This window comes from Planococcus citri, chromosome 4, assembly GCF_950023065.1.
Source record: "Planococcus citri chromosome 4, ihPlaCitr1.1, whole genome shotgun sequence".
NCBI classification, from domain to species: Eukaryota; Metazoa; Arthropoda; class Insecta; order Hemiptera; family Pseudococcidae; genus Planococcus; species Planococcus citri.
The window spans coordinates 17,915,176-17,931,071 of NC_088680.1; the positions used below are offsets into that span (position 1 = coordinate 17,915,176).

Below are 15,896 nucleotides of genomic sequence, written 5' to 3' on the forward strand. Positions count from 1 at the left end.
AAAAAAAAACTAGGAAAAAGTAACTTTTAGTAGCCAAATTTTTAAAAAAATAACCCAGTTTCCAGGTGCTCCGAATTGAAAGTTTTTCAAATAAATTCTGAAGTTCGGAACACCTTCAAGGCAAGCTACGAAATTTTTTTAATGAATTCTGAAGTCTGTAGGAGCTCCAAACTGCAAAATGTTTACATCATTTTTGAAGTTTGCAGGGTTGAACCACCAAGTACGAAATTTCAAATGAAAGTTGGAGTTTGCAGGAGCTTCGAGTTATAAAATTGAAAAATAATTTCGGTGGGAGCTCCAAATTACAAACTTCTCGAATAAATGAAATTCGCAGCACCGCCAAACTGTAAAATCTCCGGACGAATTTTTGGAGTTCGCAGGAGCTGCATTTTTTGCAATTCAACTTGCATTTATACTTACTTTTGTTAACAAGTATTCGTCAACTCCACTTCCAAAATGCCTCTCTCCCGAATTTACCATCCTCGCAAATAAATAACGTACTGTTGAACGAATTTATATATTAAGTATAATAATAAAATATATCTATTTCTCGTAGTAGTAGTAGAAGTAGTACAAGTACAAGTAGAAGTAACGTCAACACGTAATTACATACGTTTTTTTGCACACGTAAGCGATTGAAAAATATATATAAAAAAATACTAGCTCGTAAAAATAATTACACAAGACAAAACACTTTCGGTATCGTAACGTATCGCTCGATTCAGCTTCTTTTCAATCGATTGAAATGAAAAAAAAAACAACGAATAAATAAACGTCATCCAGTACGCGCCATTACTGTACTCAAAATTTTTTAAACCCCCTTTTCAAATTAACTACGAGGAAAGAATAAGAAAAAAAAAATAGTACAGAACAATCAGAATTCAATATACACAACCAAATAATATCTCCAAACCCAAACGACCGTCGAAAAAAAAATATATGCAACCAACTCATTCATCAACAAGGAAAAAAGGCATTTGAAAAAAAAAACCTAAACACGAAAAAGAAAAAACAGCACAAGATTTACGATTCGCTTATTTATATCGAAACAATTGCGTACAAAAGTAATCGTAGTGATTCCGGCCTCATCAACTCGCGTCTAAAAACGAAAAACTCAAAAAAATAAATATTCTATAAATAATTTCGTGTACTCGCAGTAAAATAATAATATCATAAGACGTGTAAACTTTTTCTTTTTTTTTTATCAATCTTACATAACTATCGTTTGGGAATCGATATATTAAGTTAATAACGCTACCAATTTTATACATAATTACAAAGATCTCTTATACTGAAAAGGAATAATAAAAAGAGAGGGGGAGAAAAAACTTGGTTAAACAAATTTAACAATAACCGAACGTTATCGGGGGAATACATTAAAACAGCATCATAATATTTTAAAAACCATATATAGAAAGAGAGAGAAAAAAATAAATAAAATAGTAAAACAAAAGAAAAATTAATGAAATGAAAAATTCATCTACAATAACGAACGAAAAAAGAAAAAATAATTAGAAGAGAAAAAAAACCAACAAATACACGAAACAGGTTTTCTTATTCATTTTAAATTATTAACAAATTGCTTTAAATATTAAATGTCCCTGCAATTAAAATTAGAAAAAAAAATATCCGTTGAAGAGAATTTCGGCTGCAGTGCGCAGTGTTGACTGATGCGCCGGAGGACACATTCCTCTATGAAAATAACGTACGTGGAAGTTCGTTAAAACAGAATAAAGATCCAGAAAATGACGCGAAAATTTCAATACACTTAGATCACAGTACAGTAACGTCGTGTACGCGCGCGGATACTGCGGATAATATCCGAAAAAAAGATGATCGGACGAATGAAAATGAAAATTCAATTTTCTACGTGTATACGTATTCAACTTGCGTAATAAGTATCGTAATCAGTGTAGGCGGTATTTATTATTTTGTACGGATTTTCACCGAAATTGTACGGTGGTCGGAGTTGTTTTTTTGTTGCTGCGGCGGTGGCGGCGGTGACGACGACGAAGGAGTCATATTTTTGCGACCACCTAAATTATTGTTTTTTTTTAAGGTTGCAAACCAACCGGACTGGGTGATCCAATGATTGAATTAGAAGCTGCAAAAAAAAAGAAAAAAATATAGGTTAAAATTAGCATACTACAAAGTCGAGAAATAGGTATGTATTTGAATTATTCATTTTCTACGAGATATTTTCGTGTCAATTCTACGAAGGCCTCAACTTTTTAGCTTCTGTCAAACTGATAAACTTCAGAAAGTGAGAGATTACAGAATAAATAGATATAAGGAAAGGGGGGGGGTGTCTTTCAACTCTGAACTTGATATGAAAATCTGAATCAATATTTAAAAAAAAAAATTGAACAGAATTTTATAACATGAAAATTTAGAATACTGATTGGAAATGTAAGGAAGGGGAGTGAGAGTTGAATTTATTTAATGATTTTAACTTGAAAATGATTCAATTTGACTACTCCCCTCCCTCCCCCCCCAAAAAAAAAAGAATAAAAATTGTCGAATTAATCTAGCTTTGATTAAAAAGCGAAGAACTTATCACGAATAAATAATTTTCTGGGGAGGAGTACAGGAGTCATTTGACTTTAAACTCAAAATCAGAATCCGAAGTCAAAATTCGAAAAAAAAAACAAGAATCCGAAGTCAAAATTCGAAAAAAAAAACAATGACAACAGCTGAAATCATTTGATGATAATAATTATTTTACACCATCAAAGAAGGTGTCTTTCAACTTCGAACTTGACGTGAGAATCTAAGGTCAAAATTCGAAAAAAAAACAACAAAAAAATCAAAATTGCACCAAACAGATATTTATGACAGAGAAATTGAGAATAGCAGGACTCGTACTCAATTTTTTTCTATAAAAAAAAAAGAGTTCAGAAACCAAAAAAGTCCGAAAAAGAAACCAAAAAAATTATCAAATGTACGCAAAACTTTTTAGTGCAAAAAAAAAACAAAAAAATTCTTGATTAAATTTAATGTGAAAAAAATTACGAAACAAAAACGTTCCAATTAGAATCTGATGATGAAACTCAATCGGGATTTGGGCAACTTTAACAAAAAGTAAAACTTTTTGACATTAAATTTTGGAAAAAAAAAATATGTAAATTTCTACTTTGCCAAAAAAAAGAGACTATTTCGCAATTTTTTGGTGAAAAATCCAGAGTTTTTGAAAATTTTCAGTAAAAATGGAAACTTTCTGTGACACGAGTGATAAATGACGAGACTTTCTGCTATTTTTGGCCAAACACGAGAATATGACAATTTTAGTAAAAAGGAACGACTTCGAGCAAATTTTGTCAAAGTAGAGAAACTTTTCGAAGAAAATGAAAATTTATCGCAATTTTAAATAAACAGCAAAAATTAACAGAAATTCTGGTAATAAACTGAGAATTTTTCTACTTTTAGGTGAAAAGCAAAACTTGAATTTTTGGGCATTTTAAAAAAAAATCAACTTCAGGAATTAAAATTTTCAAAGAAAATAATGACCAAAAAAGTTACAATTTCATCACAAATATCAAAAAATCGTTATTTGTCACCATTTGACAAGCTTGAATTTTATGATGAGGTGAAATTTCAATTTTTTTGAAGAAAGATTCGTTTTCATGATCTGACTGAAATTTGAATTCAAGAGGGATGAGAAATCTGCTGGGTTAAAAAAAAAGGAACATAAAGTTCAAAATTGCAAAAATTGATTTTTGAACAAATAAAGTAGGCATTTAAAAACCCTAAGGTAGAACTTGTTTTGAAAAATTTTTTAAAAACGAGTTGGTACAGCTCTAATTTTACGAAGCTTTTTTAAATGTCGATCAAAATATCAATCATACTTCCTCCTCCCCTCTCAGTAGCAAATTTGCAATTGAATAAAGAACATGAAGGGAAAGGGGGAAGGGTGAAAAAATTACTGACTTTCCTTCTTTCGAATTTTTTTCGTATATTTTTTTAGTTTAAAACAAACTTTCAGGAGTGTGTTTTTAATTTATTCAAACTATTCGCGAAAATGGGGCACAAATTTTGGAAACATTTTCAACTAGTTCTTCAATATTTTCAATAACTTTTCTTTTAAAATTCTGCTCGATTCTCATTTTCTGGAAAAATTTCGCTTCGAGTTTTTTTTTCGGCTTTTTAACAAATTGTTAGATTATTATATTCAATTTTGATAATTTTCTCCCAATTTGTAATAAATATTGCCAATTTCAAAAAAAAAAAAAAAATCAGTCCATTTACAGTACACAATTTTTCAACATTTGAAATAAATTGTCAATGTTTCATAAATTTTTGTACTATTATCAATAAAATATTCTTAAGAGTTCGTTAGTCTGTCTTGAAATTTTGTCTTTTGAAAACTGCAATCATTTCACAACACGTCAACAATATTCTAACAATTTCCCATCACGTTCAACATAAATTCAGAATGTTAAGCGCAATTTTCTGGTGCAAGGTGGACAATTTTTACGATATTTCGAATAAATCTACAATAAACTGATCTCAATTCGGTGATATTTAATTAAATTCGCAACAAACAGTAACTTTCATGCTACAAAAAAATGATAAAAAATAACCAAGTAATTGAAAATTATTTTTCATGCAATAGTACCTGTAACTTATCTGAATCTTTTCGTTGGAAAATTTTTAAAAGCATGAGGTATATTCCTTTTCCAAATTCGAGTAAAACGTTGGTATTTATTTTTCTGAAAGAACAGGGAGAAAAATCAGCGACAGTGAAGCTTATTTAAAAAAAAAAAAAAAAAAAAACTGCGAACGCAGTAGGAATAATTGAAATTTAAATCAAATTGAATTGACACGAGATAGCTCGTAATACATATTATAATTGGGAATAATTAAAGAACGAAATAGAAAATAAGAAACTAAAGAGAATTAGAGAAGCATTGGCGGATGTGAATAACGTATAAATGACAAGCGAGAACTCAAAAATATCAAAGTAATCGAGCATTGGCGAAAGAAATAAGAGAAAAATGAAGAAGAGTGAGGAAAGGTAAGAGATAGTTAAGGCCTTGAAAAAAATGAAAAAAAGAATACATTAAAAAAATCAAATCAGGAAGAGGGAAAATTGAAACAATTTCTCAAACCAAAATAATGTTAAAAACTTGAAGAAAAAAAAATGAAAAAAGCGAAGCGATCGCATACGTACATGATTTACCTGGCACTGGCGTAGGAGAAGAAGTAGACATATTGGAGCGATTTTGATCTCGAACAACTGGATCTGTAACGTTAAGAAATTCGATAAGAAATACAATATTGTATCGTTTTAATCAGTACGTAAAAAATTAACTCTAACGAGAGATAAACACGTAGTAAAGAAACGCAGCTAACGATTAGTCATCGGTTAATAGTATGTATTTACAAACGGAACTTTGAATCGAACGAAAATCGCAGAAAAATTAACGCATTACGTCTTCATTATCATTCATAATTCATGATTATTATTAACATTTTTTTTTCGTTATCTTCAACGATTAGAGACAAATATTTATTATAAGGTATTTTGAATTAGATGTGGCGAGATCTATTTCTAAATTTACTTCAAAACTGAAAATTTTTTCAGGATACAAAAAATTAGGCTATTCGATGTAAAAATTGACCAAAAAAATTCAAAATTATTGACAAAGAGAAATCTGAGGCAATCATATTCTGTATCTCGCGAGAATATTTACATTTATGTGAAATCAGAAATGAAAAAATAAACACTCGGAATGCAAAAACAATCGTCGCAGAAAAACATCGAACTGAATCGTAGAAAAACATACGTTCAGTCCGAATTAAACTTCGTTTTAAAATAAAAATAAAATAGTCGCATTTTCAGCAAATCGAGCAAAAATGAAAGAATGAAAAAAATTATCAATCCCCCAAAATTTTAGAATCACGAATAGTGCGATTACAAATCACAAGTTTTCACAAATCAAATTTCAACCTGCATTTTTTTTCTATTACCTAATACTACATCCAAATATTTTTAGAATCAATTCCTATCTAAATTCTCCACCTGTTACAGTATCTCTCACGTTCATCGAAGCCAGTTAATCTGATTCGATTACCATTCATTTCCTCTTTACTCTAACCCTTTACCCAGTTCGACCCAAGTTGGCGTAGCATTTATAGGGATACTTACAAAAATAAGGATGATCCATGGCTTCTCGAGCGGTCAACCGTTCGTAGTGGTCATATCGTAATAGCTTATCAAGGAAATCGATAGCTTCGGGAGAAACGAGATGTTGATTTTCACCATGAACGAATCGTTCCCATCTTTTCCTCGAATGTCTACGAAACAAATCATTTTAAAAAATGCATTATGAAACCGTACGAAACATCGTCCAGGTTCTCGTATTGTTGTGAATTCCTTACCTTCCGAGAATATCGCCGAATTTCGTATCAAGCTCGACGTGATACTTCTCCAAGTAATCGAATAGTTCGTCTGTTCCTAGAACTTTAGCAATTCTAACCAACTGATCGTAGTTATCGTGACCATGGAAGAATGGTTCCTTCCTAAATATCATACTGGCCAACATACAACCTAAAGACCACATATCCAACGAATAGTCGTACATCTGGAATACAAAAACGGTATTAGTTGATCCTCTTTTGAACAATAGTGTGACCTTTGAACATAGACAATAGATACCTGATAATCTGCGAGTAACTCGGGACCTTTAAAATACCTAGAAGCGACACGAACATTGTATTCTTGTCCTGGATGGTAAAATTCGGCTAAACCCCAATCGATCAAACGTAACTTTCTGTGTTCGTGGTCAATCATTACGTTATGAGGTTTCACGTCTCGATGCATAATACCCATACTATGAGAATAATCTAACGCCTACGTAATATAGAAAACATAGTTTAAATTAGTAATGCAAATAATCAGAGAGTGATCTGTACTCTTTTAGGAGATATACGTACTTTGAGTAATTCGTAAAGGTAATATCTAATGTCATAATCGGTTAAAGTTTGGTATAGTTGTTTGAAATCGGTGTTATTAACGTGTTCGAATATCAACGCCGGAGTTCTACTGACCGGATCTTTGACAACCGCTTGTAAAGTAATTATGTTAGTGCCTCCTCTTAAATTTTCTAATATTTTAATCTCTCTTTTAATTTTTTTCTTCTTGACTGGCTGTAAAAATCAATCCAAAAGATAGCACAATCTTAGTACTCAGAACGGTAGCTCATACGTCAACGTGCCACGATGATTACTCACTTTTAATATTTTTATAACACATTTTTCATTATTAACAACATTGATGCCTTCGAATACTTCGCTATATTTGCCGCGACCTAATTTTCTCACTAACTGGTAATCATCTTGAACTCTAGACAACAAAAATGACTCGATTAGCGATCAATCTAAATTGTAAATAAGGATATAAATAATCACCGCAGCTGATGTGACTCACCCCCAGTCAACTACGTAAGACTCATAATCCCAATATTCTCTCGGTTTGTGCGCGTTTACATCTGCGTAAACTCTGGCTCGACTAGGAAGCGCCATGGAATTTCGGTGAATTTTTCTCAATTGTTGCGGATTCCGCAACGAATCATTCAAACACTTGATAAACCTGAAACCAAAACCAATCACAGATTAATTCCATGTCCACCGCGTGCGGTTCTAATCGTAACGTACAAGTCATTAGGGACGTGAAATTTAGGTATCAGGGTTAGAACATAAATCGAGCAAAGATATACTTTGAACGTCTTCATGGTGCAGAATACCAATGAATTTGAGTAAAATTTCGAGTTAAATGTGTTGTATGGCCTTGAATTTTCAAACCATATACCAAAGAGACAAGTGTTCGTGCTAATATCATTTTTCAGCCGTACCTGTTCGTGGAAAATTTAGTACCAGCTTGAAGTTTCGTATACGTAGAATGGCTCATGCATCGATTGTACGCGGATTTCAAACAATTCGTGAAAATTCTTCAGTCATGTCAAAGTACACGAACTGCACCGCGAATGTGATAATGTAACGTGAATTTCGTCATCGAGTAATATAACTCGGGGTAATCGTAACCAATACGTTAGTGTAAAAATAATATTAAAAAATATATCAAAACACGCTTACGAATGTGGTAATTTCTTGCAATAAGTAGCGCCAAAAGCAAGCATAACCTTAGAGGCCCTCTAGACATTCATTGGAAAAAGCATGATCCAACGTAATTATACTAAAATCAACCGCAAATTCAGACCGCACCGTACGATGAAAACGTCGATGTAATATCTTTGCTTCGATTCCAGACGCAATTAACGCGTAATTAATGCGTTCGACGAGTAATTCGACGAAAAGTGAATACCGTGTAGTAAAAAGGGCTAGTACGTACCTTGTAAAGAGAGTAACTACTATAATATTTTCTTGATAAAATATAGATACATAATAGAGTTACTACTTAAGTCAACTTAAACGTTTCAATACATTTAAAACAAAAACTACGATCGAATTAGATGCATTAATACGATGCCGGGTTTTCATATGCGTTAATTCATCAATAGAGGTGCAATCATCGCGGTATTAGTTACAATTTTAAAAGAACGTGAAACAGTAAACGTTGATATTTCATACCCCTCTATGATTAAATGCTACAAATGCCGATATTCGAAATTTCTACGACCGCCATTACGGAGTCTTTGTTCGCATGTCACAATTTCTATGAATTCGAAATTTATACAATTTGACGAGAAAATTCACTCGATGAGGAAATTTGAGAAAAAGAACGCGATAGATGATGAAAATTCAATGAAAACTGCATAAATTCTCGTTTCCACGTGGAAAAATCGCCATTTTGGGGCTACGTTTACCGGTAATCGTGTAAATTACCGGTAATTACGAAACTTTTGTAAACATTTCAACTTTTTGTCACAGATCAATTTTTGTAGAACTGAAAATTGAAATATTTTCAAAAAAATTTTGAAAAAAATTCCGATCATCGCGGGTCATCGCCGAAAATTTGAAAAATTTCTATCTATCTTCAAGAATTTATCAATTTGTCCACGATTATTTCTTCTTCCTCTCATTAAAAAATAAAAGCATCGTAAATCAATCAAAATCCTACGCTACTCAACTCATTTCTAGCATAATACTTACGGGAAACACGAGACGGTGTAAAAGACGAAATAAATTTCACTTCGACGATACATGTAAAAAATCTTTATAAAAGGAACACAAAACTTATAATATCAGACATCACAATAAAATAAATGAAAGTTCAATAACACGCCATAACTCTGTTGCGAATATTTCTCGAAAACGTGCGAGAAAATAATCCAAAAGGACACAATTGATTCGACCAATACCTTCGGACAACTTCCCTGATTTCTTCAGGAGTAACGGGTGACGTACTTTCAACCTAATAAGAGAGATCATCTCGTTATTAATGATCAGATAGATGGACCGATTGCATAAGCCACAGTTAATCTCACTTACTCGACTATTAGAACCGTATACTTCTTTTCTCAGATTAGAATGAGCGTTCATGATTACAGCTTTACTGTAAGGATTACCGGGAGCAGCCATTTTATCTTGTCGTAATAAAAAAACTAAATCTAATAACTGAGCGATGGTTTCTTTGGCCAAATATACTAGAATATCGTGAGTGGATGTTTTCAATTTCGGCACGATGTTTTCTCCGTGTCGGGCCGAAATCCAGTCTAGAAACTTTTGTATTTTTCTAAAACGTCCGTGAAAAGATAACTGTCTAGATTTCGCGTACTCGGCGTATAATCTGTAAATAACGAAATGATGATTATTTTTCGAAAATAAGCGCGAGAGAAAATTATTATTGGCGTACTTTGGCGGTAGCGTTTTACTCATCCAGTCAGCTCGCATTTGGCGTTTGATTTTAACAGGATCGAAGATCTGTTTCGAAGGATCTGTTGAAATATCGATACCTAATTCTTTCAGATAAGCAATACAAATCTGAGATCGGTTACTCTGCATTGAAACCATGTACGTAGTACCGTCTACAGAAACGTCTCCGTTGCTGGAAAACGCGAGACCATTTTGAAATACGGATTTTTGATCTTTCAACGCTGAAAAAGGAGAGACCAAACGTTACAGAATGGATGTATAACACTGAACTGATCGTGAAAAATATCATCGTACCGAGATAATTTATCAAACGCTGCAATTTCACAGCATCGTTACGCATTAAAAATAATAAATCTTGAGGTGATATAATCTTTGCGTTTCTTCGAGCTGAGATTTCTTCGGCTTGGCAAAGTATCGAATGCATTTGATCGAGCACTATTTCTTCTATAACTTTAGCGGTGGATTCTAAGGGGTTGGGACAATCGCCAAGTCCGAACATCATTTCTTGTATTTCTGAAATGAAAAAAATGTTGCTGATAGAGAACTGGAAAAATATTGTTCGATACGATAAGTGAAATGAAGTTTACCTGGGATAAAATTCAAATCTTTCTCTTCTGTCATCTTTATCATCAAATAAATACATCAAAGGAGATTATCTTGAATTATATTTTTATGATTATTTCCAAAAGAAAAATCATTAAAGTCGTCAAAACTCCATCAAAATTCGAACAGTCAAACACGAACTGAGGAAAATCCGTCGTGTACGGTGTAGGTCGACGGGGAAAAGAAAACGTCTGGAAAATCAAAACAAATCTCGATTGATAACAGAAAATTTAGCACTGCGCATGCGCAGAGCCTGGTACACTGAACTGATAATTTTGGTCGTCGTCTTCCTCTGTCGATGACTCGATGTCGTCTGAATCTGTACATCTGTTAAAACTTTGAACATATTAATTTTGCCTTTAAAATTGTATAAAATATATTTTAAGATGTCTGATTTAGTTACAGTGAGTAAAGTAGTCTGGGATGACTTAGTTGCAGCCAAAGAAGAATTAGGAAAGGTGAAACAAGAATTGGTAAGTGAATTATCACTTTCTTGAGTTTTCTACTTTGCTTAATTGATTAGTGCATGTTGTTTTCCTAGGCTCAAAAAGAGAAGGAGTTGCTGGATATCATGCCCTTATTAAGTATCAGGAAAGAATTGGAGAGCTTCGAATGTCTAATTGTACCAGAATTGAAAGATCCACAAACAGTTTTTACTCACCCACTGCTCGCCGGATTGAAGAGTACCGGTCAGCTTTTCGACTATCACGAGGGAAAATGGATTGTAATTTTATCTAAAACCACAGATCCCAGAGTTGTAAGCCTGAAATCATTATTATCTACCGAGGGTATAGCGGAAGACATATTTTGCCGCAGCATGGCTAGTTTCTTTATTTATAGTTCAGCTTTTATTCATGTACGAGTACCTTCGATTAAGAAGTATTCGGAAAAGAAGATGAGGCATGCTTTGACTACTAATTTTTCAATTCATGATGATGTAACATTGCGATGTATAACAAAAGTACTGATGAAATTATCGTAAACATGTTGCGTTTTTCTTTTTTCATATAATTGTTCCTTTTCTTTGTTCTGGATAGATCAAAGATGTGAATATAATATGGTTCGGTTATTAAAACTTGTTTGATTAATTAACCTATCATTCGTTGGCTGTTACACTTTGTTAAAATGATTATATATTTCAGATGTATAAGATGTAATTATGTTCGTCATTCAACTTTCATACTTCATAGCTGAGTTTTGTTTTGCTCTTGTAAATATACCAATATATTAAATTGTACCTGTAAAGTATTTTATTTTTTTGTTTTTGAATTCCGTAACTGAATCCAATGATTTTTGGGACTCGTGTGATATTTTAATCCCTTTTTTTTTTCTTTTTTTTTTTTTCATTTCACGTAGTAAAACAAAAACTACACAAAAACATACATAATTATATTGGATAATAAATAGAAAATGAACAAAATGACGATCCTACTCGATAATATCAATAAAATTACAACGACCGTTGATTAACCACTCGTGAGTCATCATTCACATTGGAAAAATTCTATATTCTTCAGTTCAAAAAGTTCAAAAATTAATAAATAAAACCAACCAGGGCTAATAATTAAGTTTTCTTCACATTCAAAAAAACAGCAGTACCTATTCGAGAAGTACTTTGCTGGGCCATCACTGGCATTTCTTTTAGCAGCTTGAGGATTGACGATTTCCAGACCCTGAAAAATACATCGAGTCATTTCACTACCTATTTAAAAACAATCAACATGATGAACCTAGGATCTTATTTTACCTGCGATGGAGTAAATGCAACGCTCGAAGCAGTACCAGACACCTGCTTTCTAACGGAAGTAGTTCCTCCCCAGACTTCCTGTTTCTGCAACGTTTTGGAAATACGAACTTTGGTTTTCTCATCTACCTGAGCTGCTTATCCTACCGGAACCAGATTTGTCGATAGAATGGACGTACCTATAACACTGAACTGATCATGAAAAATATCAACGTACCGAGATAATTTATCAAATGCTGCAATCATTTCACAGCATCGTTACGTATCAAAAATAATAATAAAATCTTGAGGTGAAAATATAATTTTTGCGTTTCTTCGAGTTGAGATTTCTTCGGCTTGGCAAAGAGTTTACCTGGGATAAAATTCAAATCTTTCTCTTCTGTCATCTTTATCATCACATGAATACATCAAAGGAGATCATCTTGAATTATATTTTTATGATTATTTCCAAAAGAAACATCATACAAGTCGACAAAAGTTCAAAACACCATCAAAATTCGAACACAAAACTGAAGGTAGGTCGACAGGAAACAACAGGAAAACGAAACAAGCACTTGGCAGTCGTATTTAACACTGCGCATGCTCAGAGAGGAACGCGCAATGGAGCAATTAGGCGCAATATTTGAATTTAGTTGAATCATCTTCACCTTATCAGTTATCTACTTGTACTTCGTACTTCCATTTTCCCTTTGAGCATTTTCCATACTCGTTCGCCGTTTACTTAGTTTACTTGGAATACCTGAGACCTGAGTGTTTTTATTTTTATTCTAATAATTTCGATTAATTTTTCTAACCAAGAAACGAGAGAAAACCTCTAATTCCGCTCGATAATGGATAGCATCGGTAAGCGTTACTTTTCTCATTATTACATAATGTAAATAATATAAAATAAAAATTCTTCTGACTTCTGACCGCTCCACGTTTTTGAGTTTTTTGTAATTAGTTAATATTTTTCCTTATTTCCTATACGTATACTTACTTGAAGAAAACTCATCTGCATTCTTTAAGTACCTCTGACATTTCGATTATACTATGTACAAGTTTGTACTCGATCGATTGCTTCCTTTCGTCATACTTCTATCGAAATGTCGTTTACTGTCTTGATCATTATTCGATAACGTTAGGATTCTGTTAGATTATGTTTCATTGTCACCATAATTGAATCGGTCAGTGCAGAAAGGGCATAAGTCCATTTTTGCGTTTTTCAGGAATAACAAAAAACTGATTCATTCAAAAATCAAAAAATTTCAGTAAACATGCTTAAGGTCATTGAAAGAGGACCCCAAGACACAACTTTTAGCGCAGTTTCCAAAAAAAAATATTCACGTGCGCCAGTGCTGTTGCTGCCTAAACAAATGGGACTTAGACCCTTTCTGCACTGAATTGACAAAATTTCTTTCGAAATTTCTCGGGCACGAATGGGGCTTGATTCTACATCTAAGTACATCATTTAGACTGCTATCCCGTTTAAATTGACCAAAAACCCCTTGAGTTCTAAGACTTTTTGTCGAAGTTGTTAATTTTTTCATCATTTTTCAGTTCAGAGATTAACTTAAATTTCAAAAAATGGTCTTCTCAAAAATGTTAGTTATTTTTCAAGGAATTTAAAAAATTTTACAAAAAAGTCATAAATGCGGATCCGCCCTTTTTCTGCGCCCAAATACCACTTTCCCGGCAGTTTTGCGGAAATCTGACATCACCAGTCGATCCGCCATACTTTGAAACCCCCATTTCCGCAAAAAAAAATTTTTTCAAAAATGTGACTTGTTACCTTTCTGCACTGACCGATTCAATTAAAGCATTACGTAAATTCATTTTTTTAGAAGAGTGGTCGGATTTCTTTGCACAAGTTGGATTCAAAGAAGCAACTGCCTACACGTTTGCTGAAAAGTTTACCAACGCAAATATTCGTAAGGAAGATCTCGAAACCATTAGTGAGAAGGATTTAAAAGAACTCGGAATTCTAAAATTTGGCGACAGAAAATTGATTACATTTCATGTAAGTAATTTTATTTCATTTTGCATACTTTCAATCCTTTTAAACTTGTTTATGATTAATTTTCATTCTGTTATAGATTCAAAGGGAGACAAATAAAATGCCAGCAGCGGTGGAAGTTGTAAACTCTAACGAAGTAAGTTTATTTTTTCGGAGTACTTTTATCTATCATACCTATTCTGATTCTGTTTGTGTAGAGAGTCAGGTTTCAAGTAGAATTTTAGCTTTTTCTGTAAATGAGCGAGAATGAGATGTTTCAATCAAATAGGTACCTACAGAATACGTTTGATTTTTCTATTAAAATCTCTATTACGAGCACTACAAGTCGAATTTTTCAATAATCGATGATTCAGTACCTACTATTGTTCATTTAGAGTTTTCTATCAAAGGAGGAAACGAAAAATTAATAGAAATGTTTTTCATTTTTAGGTCCCTGGAGATGCTTTCGAAACCAGTAAATTTGCCCAAAGAGAAAATAAGAGTGCAGGTACGTTACAAATAAATTAAGATTGAGTGTAGATTTTGAGTAGAATTTTTGAAATGTACGCTTCTTAGTAGAGGCTTTAAAAAATGGGTGAATAATTAATAATTTTTGTTTTTTATATTTTGAGTTAGATTAAATTTTCATTGGGAATTGTCTTACGTTGTTAGTAATTTTTCTTCGTTCATTTGTTTCTGTCGTAGGTTCTGCAAATTCACCGGTTAAGAAAAAAACCAAGGTTGAAGAGGTACTGTATTTCTTCCTTTTACATGAATAATTATCGTATCATCTTTAATATTCTATTAACGGTTTTAATCTTTACATGTTTTAGTTCTTGGAGCTGGTATCAAGGAAGCCAATCTCGGTAGCTGCAGTCAAAGCTGGTTCAATTATTCAGGAATTGGAATGCTCCCTGGTAAGTAAGAAAAACTTCATTCTAACTGATCGTAAATCGCGAATACTAAAACATATCAATAATTTCAGAGAGCCGAGAAGAAATATAGATTTATTTTGTGGATCCGCTGGCGCATTGAGGTTTTAGAGAAGCTTATAGGAGTACCCGATAGCGACCCAATATCGGGCAAACCTATTACAAGTCGTTATGAAAAATGGATTGCTTTCTTCAGTAAAAAAACCGACCGGTACGTCATCGAAATGGAGGATAAAATTAAAGATCACGGATCCACTATTGACCTTTTTTGCAAGGCAGTCCGCGTGCTCTATGGCGATTTTGTAGATCCAGCCGCTTACTATATAAGGAGGCCCGATGAAATCACTGGAGGTGATATTGACAACGTGCTAGAGTTGATAGGCGTAGCAGGGAATTTGTCGGTAAAGGCCGCAATTGAAGTTTTAATTGAACCAATAAGGGGATAATATGTCGAAAGATCTATTTTCCAAAGTATTATCATTTTTCGAGCATTTATTGTACACTTAATTTATTGTTTAGCCTACGCGATAAAAATATTTGGGCATTTCTTAATTCCTTTTTTTTGTTTGTTTTTGAGTCCCGTAACTGAATCGAATGATTTTTGGACTCGTGTGATATTTTAATCCGTTTTTTTTTTAAATTTCTGTGGGCTAAGTATACTTAAAGACTGTACTTCTATTTTTAAAATTTTTATTCAATTCAAAATAATACATGTTTACAATGTGGTGCGTATTTTCTTAATTTTTGAGTGATAGGCTATGTATTAGTCTCATATTGTTATAGTTGAAAAACAATCAGTACCCCTCCC

General features: G+C 32.9%; 4 protein-coding genes and 1 long non-coding RNA gene across 11 annotated transcripts; 2 read left to right on the top strand and 3 right to left on the bottom strand.

Annotated features, from left to right (window-relative positions):
- Positions 1-501: 501 nt before the first annotated feature.
- CkIIalpha (casein kinase II subunit alpha) lies at positions 502-9,301 on the bottom strand. Of its 7 annotated transcripts, none has more exons than XR_010558703.1 (10): positions 7,854-7,872; positions 7,430-7,591; positions 7,234-7,345; positions 6,937-7,149; positions 6,659-6,853; positions 6,382-6,584; positions 6,149-6,297; positions 5,180-5,242; positions 4,616-4,709; positions 502-2,104 (listed from the first exon to the last, which is right to left on the bottom strand). XR_010558703.1 is itself a non-coding variant. In XM_065363552.1 (9 exons), the coding sequence occupies exons 1-9, from the start codon at positions 9,162-9,164 to the stop codon at positions 2,055-2,057; spliced, it is 1,209 nt and encodes a 402-aa protein (XP_065219624.1). In that variant the 5' UTR covers positions 9,165-9,301; the 3' UTR covers positions 502-2,054. The 7 variants fall into 7 exon arrangements, 5 of the variants coding, with proteins under 5 accessions (XP_065219624.1, XP_065219627.1, XP_065219626.1 ...); XR_010558702.1 differs by having other exon boundaries at positions 5,171-5,242; XM_065363552.1 differs by lacking the exons at positions 4,616-4,709; positions 7,854-7,872 and adding an exon at positions 9,112-9,301 and having other exon boundaries at positions 5,171-5,242.
- On the bottom strand, positions 9,160-10,618 carry Spt3 (Transcription initiation protein Spt3). Its single transcript, XM_065363557.1, has 5 exons — positions 10,422-10,618; positions 10,129-10,347; positions 9,815-10,055; positions 9,451-9,748; positions 9,160-9,373 (listed from the first exon to the last, which is right to left on the bottom strand). The coding sequence occupies exons 1-5, from the start codon at positions 10,462-10,464 to the stop codon at positions 9,233-9,235; spliced, it is 942 nt and encodes a 313-aa protein (XP_065219629.1). The 5' UTR covers positions 10,465-10,618; the 3' UTR covers positions 9,160-9,232.
- A 70-nt stretch (positions 10,619-10,688) lies between these two features.
- Positions 10,689-11,682, top strand: LOC135845093 (uncharacterized). Its single transcript, XM_065363559.1, has 2 exons — positions 10,689-10,910; positions 10,979-11,682. Exons 1-2 carry the CDS (start codon positions 10,824-10,826, stop codon positions 11,417-11,419), a joined length of 528 nt encoding a protein of 175 aa, XP_065219631.1. The 5' UTR covers positions 10,689-10,823; the 3' UTR covers positions 11,420-11,682.
- A 131-nt stretch (positions 11,683-11,813) lies between these two features.
- Positions 11,814-12,320, bottom strand: LOC135845094 (uncharacterized). Its single transcript, XR_010558704.1, has 2 exons — positions 12,185-12,320; positions 11,814-12,110 (listed from the first exon to the last, which is right to left on the bottom strand). It is a non-coding gene; the product is annotated as an uncharacterized LOC135845094 (long non-coding RNA).
- A 564-nt stretch (positions 12,321-12,884) lies between these two features.
- Positions 12,885-15,813, top strand: LOC135845092 (uncharacterized). Its single transcript, XM_065363558.1, has 7 exons — positions 12,885-13,024; positions 14,005-14,180; positions 14,257-14,313; positions 14,607-14,664; positions 14,862-14,905; positions 14,990-15,073; positions 15,142-15,813. Exons 1-7 carry the CDS (start codon positions 13,012-13,014, stop codon positions 15,532-15,534), a joined length of 825 nt encoding a protein of 274 aa, XP_065219630.1. The 5' UTR covers positions 12,885-13,011; the 3' UTR covers positions 15,535-15,813.
- Positions 15,814-15,896: the final 83 nt, after the last annotated feature.

Excerpts from the sequence above, each read along its gene's own strand:
- CkIIalpha (XM_065363552.1), bottom strand. The coding sequence starts at position 9,164 with ATGTATCGTCGAAGTGAAATTTATTTCGTCTTTTACACCGTCTCGTGT. Across the intron at positions 6,854-6,936 it reads ACCTTTACGAATTACTCAAA|GCGTTAGATTATTCTCATAG; the intron begins GTACGTATATCT and ends TATATTACGTAG. Across the intron at positions 6,298-6,381 it reads TTCGGCGATATTCTCGGAAG|ACATTCGAGGAAAAGATGGG; the intron begins GTAAGGAATTCA and ends TTTGTTTCGTAG.
- Spt3 (XM_065363557.1), bottom strand. The coding sequence starts at position 10,464 with ATGATAAAGATGACAGAAGAGAAAGATTTGAATTTTATCCCAG. Across the intron at positions 10,348-10,421 it reads AGATTTGAATTTTATCCCAG|AAATACAAGAAATGATGTTC; the intron begins GTAAACTTCATT and ends TTTTCATTTCAG. Across the intron at positions 10,056-10,128 it reads GCGTTTGATAAATTATCTCG|CGTTGAAAGATCAAAAATCC; the intron begins GTACGATGATAT and ends CTCCTTTTTCAG.
- LOC135845093 (XM_065363559.1), top strand. The coding sequence starts at position 10,824 with ATGTCTGATTTAGTTACAGTGAGTAAAGTAGTCTGGGATGACTTAGTT. Across the intron at positions 10,911-10,978 it reads GAAAGGTGAAACAAGAATTG|GCTCAAAAAGAGAAGGAGTT; the intron begins GTAAGTGAATTA and ends TTGTTTTCCTAG.
- LOC135845092 (XM_065363558.1), top strand. Across the intron at positions 14,314-14,606 it reads AAGTTGTAAACTCTAACGAA|GTCCCTGGAGATGCTTTCGA; the intron begins GTAAGTTTATTT and ends TTTCATTTTTAG. Across the intron at positions 14,906-14,989 it reads AAAAAACCAAGGTTGAAGAG|TTCTTGGAGCTGGTATCAAG; the intron begins GTACTGTATTTC and ends TACATGTTTTAG.